This window comes from Dermochelys coriacea, chromosome 2, assembly GCF_009764565.3.
Source record: "Dermochelys coriacea isolate rDerCor1 chromosome 2, rDerCor1.pri.v4, whole genome shotgun sequence".
NCBI lineage: Eukaryota > Metazoa > Chordata > Testudines > Dermochelyidae > Dermochelys > Dermochelys coriacea.
Genome location: NC_050069.1, coordinates 212198024 through 212219335, shown reverse-complemented (window position 1 = coordinate 212219335; position 21312 = coordinate 212198024). Strand labels below are relative to the sequence as shown.

General features: G+C 40.8%; 1 protein-coding gene across 7 annotated transcripts in view; it reads left to right on the top strand.

The window, feature by feature from the left end:
• The window catches only part of ABCB5 (ATP binding cassette subfamily B member 5), a 73344-nt gene that overhangs the window by 3877 nt on the left and 48155 nt on the right, over positions 1-21312 (top strand). For 3 of the 7 annotated variants that reach the window (XM_043509201.1, XM_038388733.2, XM_043509203.1), the window contains exons 2-7: positions 3204-3402; positions 12061-12151; positions 15157-15217; positions 15688-15838; positions 18060-18114; positions 19525-19716. In XM_043509201.1, the coding sequence (XP_043365136.1) occupies positions 12081-12151; positions 15157-15217; positions 15688-15838; positions 18060-18114; positions 19525-19716 (530 nt within the window). In that variant the 5' untranslated portion in view covers positions 3204-3402; positions 12061-12080. Of the gene's footprint in view, positions 1-1514; positions 1606-3203; positions 3403-7525; positions 7588-12060; positions 12152-15156; positions 15282-15687; positions 15839-18059; positions 18115-19524; positions 19717-21312 lie in introns of those variants that run through there. The other 4 variants (XM_043509205.1, XM_043509204.1, XM_043509202.1 and 1 more) reach the window with 3 other exon arrangements.

Genomic DNA, 21312 nt, shown 5'->3' with positions numbered 1-21312 from the left:
CTCTGAGACTCTCTGCCACAGGATGTGAAATACAGCATAGACATACCATGTGTATGCATGTTTACAGTTGCCATACCTCTATATGGCCCCATAGGAGCTATGCACTATACTGGGGTATCAGAGGGGAATTTAGGGGAGGTTTCCTCTCTTGGTAACACCTGAGTGGCACAAAGGGAGTGAAGAAGGGGGATGCCCTCATTCCTTATGGATAGGATTAGATGTGAAATATTTTATTACGTGGCACCTAAGTGGGAGACTGGTCTCCAAAGGGGGAGAGTTGACATAATAGTGCACTAGTGAAATGGACAGAGAACAGGGGAGGGAAAAAGGAGCATATCCAGCTTAGTTCCAGACCTGGCCACCCATATTTTTCCATGACACACAGGATTCTCCAAACAACCCCAAAAAAGCTCTGTTTTATTACAGGAATCCTGGAGTTTATCTCCTTCATAAAAACAACTTCCATTTTTCAACAGCTCTTAAAGGGACATCTGTCAGTTGTAGAAATGTCACTTACTTTTCCCCCCTTTTTACCTTCTTAGCCATAAGATAATGTAAGTGAATAAAAAATTGCCACAAACAATCAAACATAGCCACTGCTGCATTGGTGGAGCCATGAAGTGTAGGTGCTAAGCTATGTAATTTCCTTCTACCTGCAATCAGGATGAGCCCAAGTTTTGTTCCTTTTAGATCACTTCTGTGGAAAGATGTGTTTCTTTAAATCAGGCTTTCAAACTTCCGACAAAAGTGTTGCCTTCTAACTAAACATTATCTGGGTTAGGAAACTAAGTGATCCCACTCAGGAGGGTAGAGAGTTTAAGCTTCTCGACTGTATCCAGTTAGATTTAGAGGAACCACGAGGGATTTTTGACTTCTTTGTAAGTGATTGTTTCACTCTAGAAGGGATAGGAATTGTATAGCACAAGAAGGAAAAAGACTGCAGAAAGCTAAAAATACTTAACTGGAGCAGAACTTTGGCACAGTAAAAGAAATTGCTTTAAAGGGGGGAAATTCCAAATAGTCTGGGTAATACTGAAATGAACCCAAAAAAAAACAAACAACCCTCTGAGAAGCCTCAAAGAAGCTTGTACACTGATGCCATCTACTGGCTATTGACCGAAGCAGCAGAAAAACTAAGGCTGCTGAAATCTGAGTGCTAATTGAACAGTGCCCAGTAGAAAACCAAGAGGACGGCCTTCCCTCAGGCCCTGAAATAGGCTATATAAACTTGTGGCTGCCATGTAGACCTCAGAATTTTGCAGGACCCCTTTGGATGGCCTTGCCCCTCATCCAGGATTATAGGACTAGATGAGTTGACAGATCTACAAGTAGGCTTTTGAATCCAGAAATGTTTTTGGTAGAGCCCCATGTTGTTCAAAAATGCAAAATAACACACATAAAACAAAAAAATCCCTGCAGCTGTGGGCTCTTGCAGCTCCTGTCCTGTGGGGTGGGGACCTGGCCCACCACTCTGGGTGTTGCTATAACCCTGTCTACCTGGCCTCATCACTCAGGTTTGGCCTAGCCACCCCTACAACTCCATGCACCAAGTTGCAATGTCCAGAGCCAGGCCCAGACAGGAACTACAGAAGCCACAGCTGTGGGGTGAGTATGAGAAAGGCTTGCTCTGTAAACCCTGATACCTCATCCCTACCCTCCTGGCACCCAACAGGACCTCCAGCTGTGAGGGGAAATGCAAAAAAGAAAAGAAATTCCCAAAAGATAAAATGAAAAATTACAAAAAATAACTTCACTGGGCTCTAGCTATCAGACATGCAGACCAGACTGAGCAGCTCTCCTTCCTGTAGTGTTGCAGGACTAAGAAGAAGTAGTGAGATTTCATTTTGGAGATTGTATTGCTTTCTGTACTTGAATATCAATTACTGTAGGATATTTCACAGAGCCTACACTCTTTAGTGAAGCCTCAAATAGCCACATTTTGGAATTTAACTAATGCTAGAAGCATGCCTTCCTTTGTAAGCCCAGGCAAATTAACTCAAGAGACTTAAAACAATAACTTTAAGCAATTCGCTTTTTATATTTTCTAAACTTATCCTTTTCATACAAAACCATTCCAATGGCAGAACCACACTCTTACAATAGCCTTTAAGATAGGACCTCCGAAAGTCAGTTCTCCTTACTCTCTAGAAAAGTGTTGCAAATGTATTAGATATACTAAAGAATGAGGATCCATCACACGTGTAATGTAATACATTTGATGACTTGTAGTGTGTTATAATTGCTGCACATGAGTCCTAGTCTGACAATTGCTAGCAAAACTTTATTTTTGTGTTCCGTATGTGCCTAGAAGATTAGTTGTAAGGATTGATTAATCAACTGTTAATTGGTTAAGAGCACTAAGTGTCCTAATTTAAGACATTTTTTTTTACTGTCCAAGGTAAAAGTTGACATGACCTAGTGTTAAAATTATTAAGATAACACTCCCTGGACTCAGTAAAAAAGGAGTTAACCTAACTAGATTCCATTCCAATACTGGCTAGAACACTTATCAAATTGGCCAATCTAGTTTGTTTGGATTTCAGCTTTAAAAATCTAACTAGCATATTGGCAAATTCATGGGATCAACTTTAGGCACAAGTAGTGTCCAATCTGTAACTGAGTATTTCAGGGAAATCTCAGCTCAAGTTAAGCTTTTGATGTTGTTTTTTTTTTATTTATAAAGTCTAATTTTAGCAGAATGGCAGTAGCTTGTTCTCAGCAATAATAATTGCCTTCAGAGTTTGCTATCCAAATATTGCAGCATCCTGTAAATATATAAGGACAAGTACAAAGTTAAAAAGACTAGAAATTGAAACCAACAGCTACTGGTTTGCTTTCATTGTCTCAATATAAGGGGGTGAAGAGGAAGTAAGCAGAAGATATAAATGCTAAAAAAGTAAAAAACTTACATTTTCAATAATCTTAGCTGTTTCTATTAAAAAAGCCAGATCTTCTAACATCTGCATTAATATATAATTTCAGCATGATCATATTTCTTTAAACCAGACTACAGAAAAGCATGTAAATTAGAAAATGAAATCACACACCAGAAATATTTTGAAAACCTATAAACACAGGCTATTGGGAAATGGCTGTGTGAGGAGATCTCTGATGGGGGGGATGGGGGTGCAGATCAGGAGCATAGGAGAAAGATTGCATGTGGGACTGTACCTTAGATGTGACCACATCCCCTCTTCTATTAGCTGCTGCCTAGGGAGGAGGAGAGGCTAAATGCACTTGTCAGCTGTGGCTAAGAAGCAGAGCCCATCTGGATGCAGTACTCTAGAAGAGGAGGGTGATCTCTTTCCACAGAAATAAAGAAAATCCCGCCCCTGAGTCATCGGCTCTTCTCTGAGGGAAGAAGAGAAGAAGAGAAGAGCTTGCTCAGCATGACCAATAAAGGTAAATTATTCACACTCTCTGTCGCTTTCTCATGCAGAGGCAAAGTCCGCAGCAGGTTAGCAAATCTTTAAGCTGCATGTTAAAGAACCACGGTGTCAATTAGAGCTGGATAAATGTTTTTTTTTAAAACACTTTCACTAAATCTTAATAACTTTGGGAATTAGCCATGGCCTCATCCCTTTTTGCTCACTTTTCTGTGAACATTGGTGCAAATTCGTGGCTGTTTGGTCGTTCCTCAGTGTTAGTGTGCAGCTGGTTGGAAGACATTTTCACAAAGCTTCACTTCAGTTTTTTACTATTTTTAATTTTCAAATTTTTTTTTTACCATCTGTGGCAATGGTGACTGTTCTTGTGCACATGCAAACAAGGGTCTTCACTATTCAAACCACAACAGTGCCTGGCTGTAAAATTTGTCATCCGGCCAGAGACCAGATATGATACTGTGAGGCTTAGGTGACCAATTGCGTATCTCAAATAATGAATAGCAAAGAGCTGAATACAAAGTCAAAGTTGATCAATTTTGAGCAACCTATATATTAACATAAAGTGTTAGTCAAGCAATTATGAGAAAAAAATAACTTCTATTAAAAAAAATCCACGTCTGTCTGCAGAGATGTCATTAACACCAGAAGATTGTCAATAAATACTCTGCTTTGTCCAGCTCTGGGCTGAGGGAAGTGCCAATTTATGAGTCAATACCTATGAGAACTGTCCGAGCCTTAGTGAATCCCAGTGGCTAAGCTCAATGCCACTGACCTTCATGCCTGCATGAAGTGCTGGGGGCTTCTAATACCAACATACTCCAAATGATAGCTGATTCCTAGCAAACTCTGTCAGAGCTGTCAGTGAAGCATTAGGAAGAAAAGAATATTGTCTAGCTAATGGCCTGAAGTATTGGGGGAGTGGACTGGAGGCTTTGAGTTGTAACCATCGCCACTTCCTAATCTTTGTTTTATTTTCTCCTTAGAAAAATATTCACAAATAAAATTGTCCATTTCTTCCCTTTTGCCAGCTTCATTACTCTGGAACTTCACTGACTGCATTGAATTGTCACCATAATAAAGCTGCATCCTGCGTTTTAGCATTTCAGTGATAACAGATTGCCAAGGGTCTGGGGAATTTGTGGGTAGCAGCAAGTCTGAAGCTGACTTCCCAGTGGCTTAATAGAAAATAACTTCCTCCTTCTTTCCACCGATTCCTATTGAAATCCTTGTTGGAATCTGTGGGTGTGATAATGTCACTGCTGTTTGCTTTCTTCAAACCTCATGTGTTCTGGGACAACCTAAGGTTATTTGCAATCTGAGTTCTGGCAGAGAGAAGCCCTGAGATTGCCAAGACTGCAAACATCTCTGATGGAATATCACAAGGGCAGAAATCCTTCCCCAACTTTGTTTAGGGCCCACAACTCCATGGGAGCTGCTTCAGTTGCTGAGGGGAAGTGGGATCAAAAACAGAACTCCAAAACCTGCCCCTCTACCTGGTTTCTGATTGGCCTGCACATGGGTGAGGGCAGATGTCACGTGACCATGATAAAGAATCGCAGGAAGAGTCACTTTCTTTTTACAATGAGCGAGGAACTGTATTAGAAATAAAAACAATACTGTCCTTGAAGTCGTTCAGTCTCCCACCGTGCTTAGAACCTTCCCCAGCCCTTTCCTGCCTTGCTTCAAAGAAACAGTACATGTACCTTCACAGTAGGGGAGAGCTGAAGGCAAGCAAAGCTGCCAAAGTTGCCAACTGCAGTAAGTCCTCAAAGTCATTTAAACACTCAACTTCTACTGATTTCAGTGGAAGTTAGGAGCCTAAATATTTTTGAGGATCTGGGCCTAAGTTTCTATGGCTCTCTCACGGCACAGTGAAGAAGTAGGTGACTCTTTCAAAACCTGTCACACGTGCGTCTCTTTTCCTGGTGAAGCTGGCTGCAAGAGCATTCTGTGGTGAGCTATAAAGCTGCACTCGAGTTATCAGGGGATAAAAGGCTGATGCCACAAGGTGGCGAGTAGCTGAAGGGGGTTGGAGTTGAAGCACCAGCAGAAATGAAGAGCTGAGCTCTCAGGGAAATGTTGGAGCACAACCCTAGGGGGAGGAAGGGTAATCACATTTTTATGCTTTGGAATACAGCTTCACCTGGTGTAGGGAACCTGCTGTGGGATTGCGAGAGTCAATTTGGCCTTGGTGTTGTGAACAGGGTTCAAATGCTAATGTAAGAAATGATCACAAGGGAAATGGGGGGGATGGCCAGCCTCATGAGGCTCCTCTCTCTTTCAAAATGTTCTGCAGAGATTGTCCTGAGGAGAAATTGCTTTGATAAGAATGTGACACATGGTCCCATTTACTAATCAAACTGCCATAATATTTTTTGGAAGTGCCCTTAATAAAAAGGCCATTTCATTATATGAATCTCTTCATCACTAGGTGATGGCAACATTTTAGGATCCTAATTTGGGGAGAGAAATATGCATATATTTTCAGACAAGCATCTTTCTCATATAAAAACTGTCTGAGTAGAGCTTTTTTCCAGAGTCAGTATTTAGACACACTGTAGCCATCCTCTTCAAGTCTCTGTTAAATGGAAAATTGATTTGGATGATGCATACCCCCAGGCTCTATATTGGTTTTTTAGCATCCGTGAAATGTGTTTCCCATAAAAGAAATTCACTGTCCTAGAGATTAGGAAACTCAGAGTGAGGAAGACAGAAAAAGCTTTCATGCAAACCCAGAGCCCCTGCTATCAAATCTTGGTGTTTTGCCAGATTGTCAATTAGACATTGTGGGGCCAAATATCTCAGTAGCAAACAGAAAAGCTAATGCTAACGGAGAAATCCTCTATGCATATTGATGGGAGAGGCTCAGTGTCTCGTAAAGCTGTTTGATTCAAGTGTACTGGTCTTGTACGTGGTGTGAGAACTGTTTGAAAAGGCAAAACAATTACCTCAAGGAAAAGGGTAAAAAGGCAACAAATCTTTAATATACTTTAATCTGTGTGTATCTATATGTGTGCCCATAATATGGAGGCACTGGTTACAGTGCCATAGTTAAGGTTGAGCTAAGTTTTAATTTACTTAACTTACTTAATTCTTGCTCTACATGTGAAGAAAACACTAGCTTCCCCAAAACTACAGCACTTACTCTGGGTATACTATGAATTTTATGAGAACTTATAAATAAATCTATTAATCAATTTAAATTTAAAAAGTTAAACAGGTCCTTTCAGATATTTAACGTTTGGTATTAGACCTGTTTTGTCCCAAATGATCTCAGGTAAGGTATTATCTATCTACATAAAAATTGGCATGGGGTGAACCTTGAACTGATCTGGTGCAAGGGGTAGGGTATATTTTGAAGAGCCTTTAAGTGATTAATGATTACTTTTTCTCACTAATCTTCATCACTGAAGTTTCTCCTTCAGCAGAGGATAAAGAATAATGTTCTCTTTCAGAGAAATTTGCCAAAAATTGCCCACTTTCAAAATGGCAGCCAGCTCTTATTGTTTTCAATGGGACTGAGACTACTGACTTTCTTTATTAAAGGTGGCCAATGCCTCCTTCCATCTGCTCCTTATGTTTCTTCTCTCTGCATCCTGAAAGCAAACGGATCACTGTATTCCAGGAGTGCTGATGTCTCCACTCCTACTGGGAGCAATAGTAAACAGTAACATCTTAACTAAGGAGACCTGTGGAGAATAATGCAAGAAATAACCATTAAACCTGTAACTTAAAATTTCTTTGCAAAACCTACTTAATGCACCATATCTAATCAACACGAAGAATAGGTGTGGGAGAGGGTGGAGAGTTTGCATAATACTGTAGTGGGAAATAGTGGAGGACTGGGGAAACTCTCCATGTGTGTAAAAAAACAAAAAAACCCCACAATTTTGTAAAGCAGTTTAATTGCTCTACATATTGTGTCTGTGTGAAAAATCCTTCCTAACAGTGAATCTCTATGTATTGCTGTTACAAATTAGTATTCCTAGAATGTATTATGAAATATCAAAAGTTCACAATGAGATTGACCATTGAACCTGACGTCTGCTTTATAGGCAATCACAATGACATGTCTCATTAGGCTTACATAAGATTCTCTGTATTTATAATGTACTGGTTGATCCTAAAACAGACAGGTCCAAGCATTTGTGGATGAGGAATATGCTGGTGGAGGTAACCATGCTAGCTACCAGCACATCAGGTCAGTATGCTTGTTTTGTGTCATTTGTGGGCTAAATTCATCCCTAGTAAAGGTAAATTGACTGCAGCAGAATTTACAGCAGGGAAGAATTTGGCTTAGTAAGCTTAAAGAACATTAAATTAGGGACTTACAGCTTCTCTTTATTTTTACCTCCCTGGTGCAGAACTCAAATCTTGCTGATGTACAAAAGAGTTTAAGTACCAATTACTGTCTGTCAAATCATGCTGTGTATGATGTTAATTATAAATGTTACCCTTTCAGCTAGTGTTGATTCAGTGAAATAAGCTTAAAATGACCTGAAATGTGTGTGAGGCTGGAAGGTGCTTGAGTCAATTATTCTCTAAATCACTTCAGCAATTCCTTCTCGTCCAAAATAATGTTATGTCATCTTCCTTTTTATGAAATCATTTTTTAAAAAGTATTAAAACTCAAGAGACAAGTTGAGTGAGGTAATATCTTATATTGGACCAATAATATCAAGGTCTCTAGTATCCTGGAACCAATATGGCTACAACAATATTGCAAACAACATATTGACACTAACATATTTATTGAATATCCTGCTCATAAAGCAAGATTGTTCCTAAAGCCTAGGGAGGTTGTGGAATCCCTGTCACTAGAGGTTTTTAAGAACAGGTTAGACAATCACATGTGAGGGATGGTCTAGATATACATGGTCCCGCCTCGGCATGGGGAGATTGATTAGATGACCTCTCGAGGTCCCTTTCAGCCTTACATTCCTATGATTCTACAATTTATGCTGGCCATTTTGGAAGGGGCACAATTTTACTGAAAGTTTTTTAGAAACGTCAAGTCAGTGGGAGTTGTGTTTGTTCATGTCAATGAGAGCAGGATTGGGCCCTAAATTAAAAAAATTAAACAAATTCGGTATTTGCTTGCTAACCACAACACACAATTGTTTGTTATTAATAGATTTAGGAGTATGGGAATTGCCATACTAGATATGGTCCAGCAAGTCCAATATCCTGGCTCTGACTGTGGCCAGTGTCAGATTCCATGAAGGTGTAAGAAACCCGATACTGGAAGATTCTTCATAAACCTTATCATTCAGAGGCTGGCTTGTGTCCTAACATAAGAGAATCTGAGACTGACTGAATGTGCATTGAAGTCAATGGAATGAGTCTCACTAATATCAATGGGCATTAGACTGGGGTCTATGTATGGTCTAACTTTAAAAAAAAAACATCTAATGTAACTGTTGATAATCTCACTATTCATATAAAGGTCTAATCATTTTTTTTCAAGTCTAAGGTTTCTTGGAAGTATTGTATCAGAGCAGAGAAATAATAATGAGGATAAAAAATAAGATCATACATTAAAGTAGTCCATGATAAAAGACAGGAAATTGGTTCCAGTTGAACTAATATTTCTGTTGAAATGAGTTGCATCTGCTATTCACTGTTCATCTTCTGCACACCCTGGAGCTATTCCGGATGCTGCCCAGTAAAACCCTCTGAAGCTACGTACTCCACTGCTGTATATGAGCTGATAGTGGGATTTCTTATTCTTTCAGCGTATCAGTGCAAAATAATTGTTTCTGTTTATAAAGCATGCTGTGATTTTTTTAAAAAAAAAGTATGTGGTATTGGATAACTTGTTTAATATTTTCCCTTGAATAAAGCAAAAGGCATCTCTAAAACAGGGTACCTGGTACCACGCTTCTAATTTCCTCTGCGTGGGACTTTATAAAAAGAAATGGATCTCAAATTGACACAAATGATATACTGTACAGGCAGTTATACCGAACATAGTCCTAAAATGACTTTGAAGCAATTTTTTATGCTACTAATAGGTGCCAGATTGATGGGCCTTTGTTTTTGTATTATGAGATTGAGAACTTATGTTTTCCCTATCCAGCTTCTCTATACCATTCATTAACCTACATACTTTTATCATAGCCTCTCTTATTTATCTCTTTTTTAAGTGAAAGAATACCCATATTTTCAGTCCTCTTCATAGGTAAGCTTTTTTCCTAATAATTTGTCATTTTTCTCAGTGTGAACTTGGAAAAATGTCATAGAGCAAATGTACTCCTCACACTGTACTTGTGCCTGTGTCTATAATATTTGACCTTTCTGAAGCTATTGTTTCTTCTATCAGACAAACTAATAGCTACTTCCTTTGACTCTCATAGCTACTTATTTAATTGAAGGGAGCAATACAATTCATTCAATAGGGAAACCAGAAAAAAGTGGTAATACTGGTGAAAACACATGTAACCATGCCTTTGTGGGTCACAACTGAGAATACCAAATTCAGGACAAACTGCTGAGAAATAGGGTGGACACACCCCAAAACTGAAGGTTATTCTCCCATGAGATATACCAAAACAGCATCAAAAGTAAACTTCTGTTTCACCACACTGGCAAACAAGAAGTCATAAAAGCAGTTTCCTTAGGCATACCAGTCCTTATATCGCCACCAGAAACACTAGACTTAGAGATGAGTGGTTCTTTAAAACCAGTCTCCTCAAATAAAAGGTTCTTCTGATCCCAAAGGACCACCCACACACCCAAGTCAATATACAACTAAGATCTTACCCAAAAATCACGCCAATCCTTTAGTACCTAAAATCTAAAGGTTTATTTATAAAAAGAAAGAAAGGTGAGAGTTAAAATTGGTTAAAGGAGTCAAATACATACAATAAATGCAAAGTTCTTGGTTAGGGTGACCAGGTGTCCGGTTTTTGACTGAAACACCCGGTCGAAAAGGGACCATGGCGGCTCCAGTCAGAAACACCAACAGGGCCATTAAAAGTCCAGTCGGCAGTGCTGCAGCACTAATGCAGACTGGTCCCTACCTTTCCTGGGCCACCGCGCTGCGGCCTGGAAACTGCCAGCAGGTCCGGCTCCTAGGTGGGGGGGACCACATGGCTCCACACACTGCCCTCGCCCCAAGCACCAGCTCCGCACTCCTATTGGCTGGGAACCAGGAGAGCTGGGACGGGGTGTCTATGGAGGGAGAGCAGAACTGGACCATGTAGCATGTAGCTTCCTCCCCACACCATCTATGAACTAAAACTGCTGGCCACTTCCAGGGTGCAGCATGAAGCCAGGACAGGCAAGCAGCTTGCCTTAGCCCCACGGCACCACTGACCGGGCGTGGTCCAAGGTAAGCCCATGTCCCAATCCCCTGCCCCAGCCATGAGTCCTCCCCCAAACCTGGAGCCCCTCCTGCATCCCAAGCCCCTCATCCCCAGCCCTACCCCAAAGCCTGTACCCTGAGCCCAGAGCCTTCATTCCTCCCACACCCCAACCCCCTGCCTCAACACGTAGCCCCTCTCACATTTTGAATCCCTTAGCCTCAGCCTGGAGCCCCCTCCTGCACCCCAAACCCCTCATCCCCAGCCCAGAGCCCATGCCCCCTCACATGCCCCATCTCCCTGCCCCACCCCAGAACCCCCTCCCACACCCTGAATCCCTCGTTTCTGGCCCCACCCTGGAGCCTGCACCCTCATTTAGAGCGCTCACTCCTTCCCACACCCCAACCCTCTGCCCCAGCACAGTGAAAGTGAGTGAGAGTGAGCCACCGAGGGAGGGGGAATGTAGTGAGCAGGGGATGGGGCTTCGCGGGTGGGGCCTCGGGGAGGGGGCAGGGCTAGGGTGTTCAGTTTTGTGCCAATAGAAATTTGGCAACCCTATTCTTGGTTCAGGCTTGTGGCAGTGATGGAATAAACTGCTGGCTTGGAAAGTCTCTGGTTGCTTCCAAATCATTGGAAGGACCTCAGTCCCTTAGTTAGAATGCTCCCATTAGTATAAGTTCATAGTCCAGAAGTTTGAGCAGGAAAGAGGCAAAATGGAGGTGTTTCCAGGGCCTTTTATATCTTCTGCTGTGTGGACAGAATCCCATTGTTCTTACTGTGGAAATTGGCAGTAACAAGATGGTGTTTGGAGTCACGTGGGCAAGTCAAATGTCCATGCATGATTTGGCCTAGTCACAGCAGGAAAGTCCGTTAAGAGTAGATAGGCATCTTCCATTGTAAGTTAAGTGTCCTTTATTGGGCCAATCTACTTGAATAGTTCCTTCAAGATGTGCAGGCTAAATACCTTCTGGGTGTTACCCCAGGACAAATATTTGAAATACAGGTATAGAGCCACTACTCATAACTTCAAATCCAAAATGATACATGCATACAAATAGCATAATCCTATTCAGCAAATCATAACCTTTCCATAGACATCTTACATGCCACATTTTGTACAAGATTTGTTGCAAATATATAACAGTGGTTGCAACAATGATCTATATGGTCAGATTTTAATCAGATAATGTCACAACATGTTAATCCTGTTTTTAATAATTTTTTTAAAAGTTTCAATGGACAAGCTAATAATATATCTAATATAAAGTTGTTATATTTGAGATTTCTCATTGGTGTCACCTAAACAAAGTGTGTCCTATATTGGATTTCATGATGAATAATGATATTAACAGCACTGCATTTTATTTTAGAATAATCTATCCACATAATTATGGAAGACACTGACATAGAAATCGCTGGACAGGCACCAAAGTACTCTACTAATGTGGTTGTAGATGACAGGTAAGTGTTTGGATCTCACCTCTTGTCCGAGTTTGGCTTTGTATCTTGTTTGGGTTGATTTTTTTTTTCAATAGCTCAGTGGAACAAACTGTCTCAAACAACCTTAGTGTAGCTTTCAGGATGAAGCTGTATCGTAGCTGGCTTAAAGCCCCTTAAACTGATGAGCGCAGCAGTCACCCTTCATTCAGGGTAAGAAACAATAGTGGTCTAAAAAGATGGGCTCATGCTCACCCAATGCCACTCAGGAATTTGAGCTATGTAGGCAGAATGCTAGACTGGGCATCCTTTGGCTAAGGATGTGTGTGTATGAGAGAGAAGCCAGAGATACTATGTCTCTTGGGAGCAAGGGGTTAAAATCTACACTCCTGAAAGACCAACCTAACCCCCAGTGCTAGGTTGACAGAAGAATTCTTCCATTGACCTAGCTACTGCTTCTCATGGAGCAGGTGGATTAACTTGAGTGCTGGGCAAACTCCTCTCATCGCCATAGTGAATGTCTACACTGAAGTGCTACAATGGCACAGCTGCAGTGCTGAAGCTGTGCTGCTATAGCATTTTAAGTGTAGACATACTCAGAGACGAGCAGACAGAGACAGTGAGAGAAAGAGAGAGCTTGGACAAACACAGGATATCCAGAATGCGACCCAAGGAGAAGCCAAGAGCAGGGCCTTCTGGGTCTGGAGAAGCTGGCTAAAGAGGCTTGGGGCTGTAAGCAAAGAACTAACTCCTATTGTTTGATTCCTCCGGTATTCAGGGAAAACAGGACATTCCTTGTAAATAAACAAACTTGCTTCAAAGAAAACATCTGATTTTACCGTCAATTTTCCCTCCTAATTGGAACAACTTGTAACACCCTGAATTTGGCTAAGCTTTCGGGTCAAGAAGGGTAACGCACATATAGACACCAGCTAATGAGCCTTATTGTCTTCTCACAAAGGTTTTCTACTGGTGTAACTCCACTGACTTCAATGGAATTACTCCTGATTTACATCAGTTTAAGTGAGACTGGGTTCAGGCTCACTGGCTTCAGAGTAGATTTCATCTTTAATTCTCGACGTTTTGTGTCATGTGCCCAGAAATGGGTTGAATTTCTTGTTCTTTACAAAAGTGTTTGTTTTTATTTTAACTAAACTTGTGCTAATCTGAGCTCCCGGGGACTGCTGCTGTTGGAATGATTTTCCAAGTGTTCCACCTACACAGCCATTTTCTCTAATTTCTCATCTCAGAGAAACTGTGCAGGCTTTTTATTGATTTCTTAATAATGTATAAAAAGATATCCAATATGCTGCTCTGCTTTTGGCATGCACTCCAGTCTGGCAGCACATCTCAAGGGCTAGAGTCGCAAGATGGCTCAGAGAGATGTAAATTACAGCTCCCTGTAGCTCCCTACTCCTGAAGGGGGTGTTCACCCTGAAGGAAGGTGTTGCCACTACCTATGCTTCTGTAGGGTTTTTTGAGGGTAGTCAGCTTTAAATCGCATAAAATCCCCTTTGAGGCTGAATCAGCAGATCCTGGCAACCCATGGCTATCCCCAACTAGTACCACCAACTTGTGGGTTGTGATGGCCCCCAGTAGCCTCCTTGGGGTTGCAGTTTTTGGACGAATGCTATGTCATTTCTGCCAAAGATTGGTAGGGTCACTGTCTATGCCAGCCACTGGGCTGAAGCTGGGCCACAAACTGTGGTTTGTTTGACTGTATCTTACATCTTTCCTCTATGTAGTTTAAAAAAAAAAAAAGCTTTGAAAATTAAAAGGTCACTGACGATAACAATCAGAGTGAAATTCTGTGCTGTGTCTTTAAGAGAAGCAGCACAGAATTCAGTCACTTTTTGTACCCTTTCAATTCTGGGTTGCTGTGTGAGGTGGAGAGGCCCCAGGAGAAACTCAGCCCTGAGGGCCTGTCTAAATTCCAAAAGTCTCCCCAGGCTGCCCTATGGCCCACAGCAGACTGCAACCCCACCCCTGACATGCCCTTCTCACTGCCAGCTAGGAGCCCAACCAGCCTCTTCCTAAGGAGGGGGTCAACTGGCAGAGGTCAAAAAGTGTATGGGGCTAAAAGTCTATAATACTCCTTATAATACATGTACAGATAAAGTCTATACATGCCACGTTTGCTCCACACTGACCTATGGGACTAGCTAATCAAAAGCTGCACAGCTCTGCGCATATGCTGCAGTCCCAATTTCCTCATCGCCAGGATCCTGCTTTTCACACACGTTGCATTCTGAGAGACATATGTGTAAATGGGGTTCCCCCCCCCACCCCATTTTGCATTGCCATGCAGCACATGTGTTATCTTCCTCAAAACACCATCTCTCCTCCCGGAGTGGGCCTAGAAGTGGAAGAGGTGGAGGAAGCAGAGTGGGGTTCTGGAAAGCAGGGAGCTGGGTCCAGGGGTCCCGGAGGCCAGTGTCCCAGGAGGGCCCCCCATCCTTGCTCCAGCTCATGCTGGTCACTGACAGCTTCAATAGCTGTTTCTTTCCCATCTCCAAGAACCTACCCTGGGTGAGAGAGACTGGCTGGGACCTCTGTCCCCTCTCCTTCCCTCCCACCAGAGAGACCTGGAGGACTGTTGCTTTAAAAGAAACAACTACTAAAGTTTGGGCCTTAATTTCTTGTCTTTTAATATGATTCCCAGAAAATCAAGTTATGTTTTTATTTTATATTACTAATCCAGCTTTGGCAAAGAAATTAACATCTTATGTTATCTGTGCAAAAAAAAAAAAAGAAACAAAACAACAGTAATGTTTTTACTATCCTAGTTGAATAATTTCCTTCTTTACATACAGATTTGCATCCCTTCTTCCCCAAAACACAAAACTGTGTCTCCCAAAGATAATACATAATTGCTGGGGGTTGGAATTAATTTAGGTGAGGAGATCTACATGTGGGTCTTTCCTATGGCAATGGGGGCTACATAAGATAGCTAGGAAGTAAAATGTTGTACATATTTGTGCCAACCTTGTGAAAGTGGAAATGTCCCATGTTTAATTTCTATCTTTCAGCAGACACAAAGAAAAAGAAGAAAAAAGCAAACCATCTGAAATCGTTGGTCCAATCACAATTGTAAGCAAGAATACATTTGTAATGATAGTAACTACATGTTGGTCTAGTACACATGCAGTGAAATGTGAGTTTTAATTTCTTCCAAAATCATATTATTCCAGGTTTGTTACATTCATTTTTGTCTGTCAGCTGCTTTGGAATTGTAGTTAACTCTGTAACAACTAATTACAAATGCTACTCTCCATGCATATGAAGCACTCCCAATGCCATCTGTAGGCATTTCACCACACAGGGTTACATAGGAGAGAAGCCACTTGAACTTTTCTATACCTCTTTTATATTTCCATTGATGATGATATGTCATATAATCCAAAATACTATTCTAATGTTAAATGAATCAGAGCATTAAAACTTCCTAACATTTTATTGTAAATAGTTTATTTTATTAACATTCAAACAACCAGGAAGTCATACTGGTTTCCACTGACTAAAATAATCTGATATTTACTTCTTTTACTGATTCCCATCAGTTTCGATATGCAGACTGGCTGGATATAACTCTTATGATATTTGGAACAATAGCAGCAGTGCTGAACGGCGTTTGCCTTCCTCTGATGTCACTGGTTTTTGGTGAAATGAGCGACAGTTTTGTGAGTGGTTGTATATCCCAGGAGAGTTTACGTAAGGAAACTTTTCATATACTTTCTTTATTTTGCTTTTGTTCATGATATGTTCCTCACCCATTTATTTCCTTATGATCACCTTAGCTTTCCTGTGAAAGGAAGGGCTAAAAGTAAGTTTAATTAATTTGTTCTTTTTTTTTTTAATTCCCGTAGCAGAGCTTGGACATGTGGGTATTTTCCATGGCTAAGTAATGATATCCTTACCATAGAGAAAAGTTTGGGAAGTAGTAAGTCTTCATGTAAACTTAGTAGATTTCTTCGATTTCCTTTATATGTTTAAACTTCACTCATCATGGCCATTCATTTTGTAAGTGAAATTCATCCCTTGCTACAAATCTCACATAAGGCTTAATAGTCCTTGAGAAGACTTAAGCGATGTTGTAGGCCTCTGCTCAGGGATGGATTCCACCTTACAACAATGGGCAGTGTCTTCCTGAAAAAATGCTTATGTAGAAGAGTTACTAATTTTAATAAATTCCTATCCCACTATTCTCCTTGATGTGCTCTACAGATAGTGGTGACCCAATTGTATTCTTCAAGATATCACTAGCTGTGTTGCCTATGGAAATAAAGGTTTCGGCTCTACTTTATTCAGGTTGATGGTGCTCAGTAACTTAATGTTATAACCATGGGTCTGGAACCTCTCTCTCCACTTCATTTGAACAGGTAGAGGACAGTGAAAAGGAAGGCAGAGCTGGGATGGGGAGCACAGAAGCAGGCAGGGGGAGCATTTACTTCCCTCAGTGGCTTCTATCACCCTCAAAGGGAAGAGAAGGGCAGAGCATGTAGCCCATGGCAACAAGACTTCTAAGAGCTCTTTACTACCGGGGAATCCAGACAATGTGGGGAAAAGCCATCCCCGGAGTAGCTAGTGAGCCATTGGTTTGTGCTTTGTAAACTCATTTAATTCTAATTATAAACAATAGCCTCTTATTTTTATGGTACTCAAAACCAGAAGGTCACCAGCAATGTACAATAGCCTGAAAGGGAGTTTTCCCTTTCTTGCGCCCTCCTTTTTTAAAAAAAGATGCACATTTTTCCTGTTTGCTGTGTTATTTAGAAATTCAGGTGGTGTTTACCCCCGTAACCTGGAGAGACTCTATGTTGCCTAGAGAATTAGTGGGATTATTATATAGGGAAAACCTGAGCAACTAAAGAGGGAGGAATTTTAATCCAATATAAACAAAAACACCTGTGTAACTCAAAGGTCTGAGAAACAGTTGGGAGAAGAGAAGGTCTCTCCGTAGGAGATTCAACATGGGTGCCTCTTCAATTGAGGGCAGCGAGACAGCCCTCTGGCTATCTAATGTAACTCCAGTAAGACAGAGAAGACAAGACTTGACATTTCTGATGTTTTAAAGGTGTTTTTAGAGCTTACGTTTTACCTTATAAACAACCAGCATCTTAGCTTATGTAGGCAAAAGTGGATGTAAACTGGGATAAATCTGGGCTAAAAAGTATTACCCTGCCTAAGTGTTTTTAATGAATATGTTTGTGTGATTATTTTCAGTGTCACTTGTGAGCATGAAAGGGTGGGGGGATGCCGAAATCTACATGCAAGTGAAACACAGGCATATAATTTTAATGGTGATATGATAATGTGACAATTACTGAGTTTAACCTCTTTGCTGCTGATTAACACACCAGGCCTGTATGTCAGGCACAAAATAAATTAAATGGGCATAGCAGGTATGTTACAACTTTCAATTTCAGTGGAATGTTGTAATAAATTAAATGATACTGCATGTTGTCACAACATATACTGGTGTGGAGAAACAGAAAATAATTAACAACTTACATTGTTGTATGTAGTGGTGGTGTAGCCATGTTGACAGTGCTTAATTTTTGTGCCAGGTCTGAGCCCTGGCATCTCTAGACTTGGCACTTCATAACCTCAGCACCTCTGGATTTGCCAGGTCAGTTATGAATGTGAAAAAAAAATTGCTTGAGCCCCAGCACCTCTTTCGTTACAAATTAAACACTATGTCTTGATATCAAGATATTAGAGATGAGGTGGGTGAGGTAATATCTTGTCTCTCTCACCAAGCTTATCCAATACAAGCTTTTGGGCTTACCCAGAGCTCTTCTTCAGGCCTGCTCTGAGTAAGCTTGAAGGCTTGTCGGTCTCACCAATAGAAGCTGGTCCAATAAAAACATTATCTCACCCACCTTGCCTCTCTAAAAACTTATATAACTTTTAAACGTCTTTTTTTTTTCAGGAAGTTCAGTGAATTGCAATCAGTCACAAGTGCCTTTTGAAGAGCAAATGACCGAGTAAGTTCGAAGTAATTATTAACTTTGGGTTGACTAGCAGCTGTTAAGGGTACAACAGATACAGACTCTAAGTAAACTGTCAGTGGAGATAGTTAATAGCATTAGATAGAAGCTGTTATTCATCACCTTTCCTATAGCTGAGAGAACCAGACTTATCTGTTGTGAATTATATCCCCATGACTACTTTCCCTTCTGTCCCAACCATTTTACCTCATGAATAAAATAAAATGAATGAACCTGATTCTCTGCTCACATACATTGCTGTAAATCAGGGATTACTCCAGCTGCATTGATTGGAGCCACTCTGGTGTAAAGCTGATGGAAGTGACAGAATGGGAAGAAATAGCTGAGTGCCGTGGAGAGCAAATGATGTGATTCCAGGAGCTTCATGTAGAATTGTGAAGTAATGAATAGCCATTTAAATTCCTTAGCCTCCGAAGATATAACATTTTTATTGGCCTTTTCCATAATGATGATGAAAAGATTTTAATCTTGAGTGCAGATAAGGAAAGGAACTCTGACCAAACAGTCATAGGCTCTTAGATTTACAATGTGTATTGTGCAGAATCAGCTGAAGCAGTGAGAGGTCAGCAGAGGACAGGGTGGTGAATCTGTTGAGGGTGAATGTACTGCGGCCCTTCCAGCTCCTGACTGGAGGGTGATGAAGGACAGCCAAGAGGGGAAGGCGTTGCTTAACTGGGGGAGCGGGGACGAAGGAGGAAGACCTATAGGAACAGCAAAGGAAGCAGTTGTTCCTAGTGGTTGGGAGTGGATGTGGTGACTGAGCTGCGGTTTCCAGAGCTCGTTGTGACAGGTGGAGTCTGCCTCTGTATAAGAACCACAAATCTCACCTACGCATGTAGATAGCATCATGTTTATAGCGTAAATAAACAAATTACGTCAGACCTGATTCCCAGGCATCAGAGGCCTGATTCTGCTCACACTTGCACGGAGTTGAGTGGAATTAAGGAAGGAATCGGGCCTCAGCTTTTGCTAGATAAATGTCTGTGGTTAACATCGCCACAGGAATTTGGGATTTTGCAGTGAAACTCTTAGGCCATGTCTACACATACAGCACTACAGCTGTGCTGGTACAGTTTCGCCACTGCAGTGTGTGTGGTGAAGATGCTCTATACCGACAGGAGAGCTCTCTCCCATCGACATAATAAAAACACTCCTGAGACTGGCATAAGCTATGGATACAACGCTGTGCACACTGGGACTTATGTCAGAGTAACTAGGTTGCTCGGGAGTGGAATATTCACACCTCTGAGTGACATAAGTTTTGATGACGTAGGCAGTAGTGTAGACATAACCTTAGACGCAAAATTATATTACCTTTTATTTATAATAATAACCAAGTTCCCTTTCTTCCAAGTTGCCACAACTTAAAATACTTTTTTTTTTAAGGTTTGCTTTATATTATGTCGGAATTGGAGTGACTGCCTTAGTGTTTGGCTACCTACAGATTTCATTTTGGGTTTTGGCAGCAGCAAGGCAGACAAAGAAAATAAGAAAAACTTTCTTCCATGCAATTCTTGGACAGGAACTCAGCTGGTTCGATAGCAGTAATAGTGGAGAGCTTAACACACGTCTGACTGAGTAAGAGTCTTTTTATTTTGTTTGTTTGGGGCCCTGTACTGCAGCCCTCAAGTAGTCCCAGTGGGTAAAGATTGCAGAACCGTATCCTTAGTCAGTTTTTATGCCTTCTGAGAGCATTTCTCGTTCTTCTTGTGCCTTAGCTGTATATATTTCTCCTGAATGTGAAATTCTGGATAGAGATGAGCAAATGGTTTGGATTTGTTTTTGTTTTTTTGTTTTTTGGGTTTTTTTGCTTCTGTGGTCAAAACAAAAAATCTGAGGAGAAATAATTTCATGTCAAAGAAAAACTGATTTTTTTTGTTGCCAAAATGAAAAAAAAAACATTTCTGGTCAAATGAAACATTTTGTTCAACCAGAAACAAAACTGAGTTTAACCAATCTAACTAAATTTCTAAACTAAACAGTATTTCAAAATGAAAAGTTGAAATGTTTTGTTTCAAAAATGTCAGAATGAACCTTTTTGACTTTTTTTTTAAAATATTGTATTCACCTAAAAGTATTCACCAAATTCAACCTGAATTGCCAAATTGATTCATTCAACCAGAAAATATTCACCCAGCTCTAATCCTGGACAGTTAAGCCTTGTTTGCATTAATAATATTTTGCAGGGGCGCAACTATTTAGTAGTGACTAAACTGGGGCTGAGTGGGAACTAATAGGCTGCACCTGTGTAAAATGGGCCTTTATATAGGTATTTTGTGGGCTAATGCTGCCATCAGTTTCATCATTGGGAATTAAGAGTAACTCTTGCCTTCACTTGAGTTACTCTGAATTTACACTAATGTAACTGAGGGAATGTCTGCAGTGCTGCCGTTTCCCTTAGTGTAGTGCAGACCTTTGCTGCAGCGGCAGAAAGGGTTTTACCATCACTATTTTTCATTCACCCTCTTGAGGCAGTCGTTAGGCTGATGAAAGATTTCTTCCGTCATCCTAGCAGTGCCTACACCAAGGCATAGGCTGGCTTAACTATCTCTATCAGGAGTGTGAAATTTTTCACAGCTCTAAGCAAGGTAGCTGGGTCAACTGAAGTTTTTATGTGTAGACCAGGACTGAGATTTGAACTTGTCGACTACAGCTTTAACAACAAAGAGCCTAGGGTACTCTTTTCCCCCATATTACAGGAAATATGAGCAGACCCAACCTTAAGTCGTGTAAAGTGCACTCACAAACTGTGATAGGGTAATAAATAAATAAAATTATTAGATATCTGCCTGACCTCAGCCCTGACCCTGCAGACACTCATTTGCTTAACTCTATCTGAAGTTAATGGGATTACTCACATGCTTAAAATTAAGCATGTATGTAAGTGTTGTGGAGAATTACTTTGTACATTCCTTGCAAATAAACAAGATTGCATCAAAGGTAGTTGACTCCATTGTTCCAGTTAGGAGGATAAATTGACAATCTGCAAGACCCCAAAGTTTTGGCTAGCCACTTGGGCCAAAAGGGGTAACAATAATAATATATACTGTGCTACAAAATGTGTATATATAAAAATTAGGGCTGTCGATTTTAATCAGTTAACTCACGCAATTAACTCAAAAAATTAATTGCAGTTTTAATTGCACTGTTTAACAATAGAATACTGATTGAAAT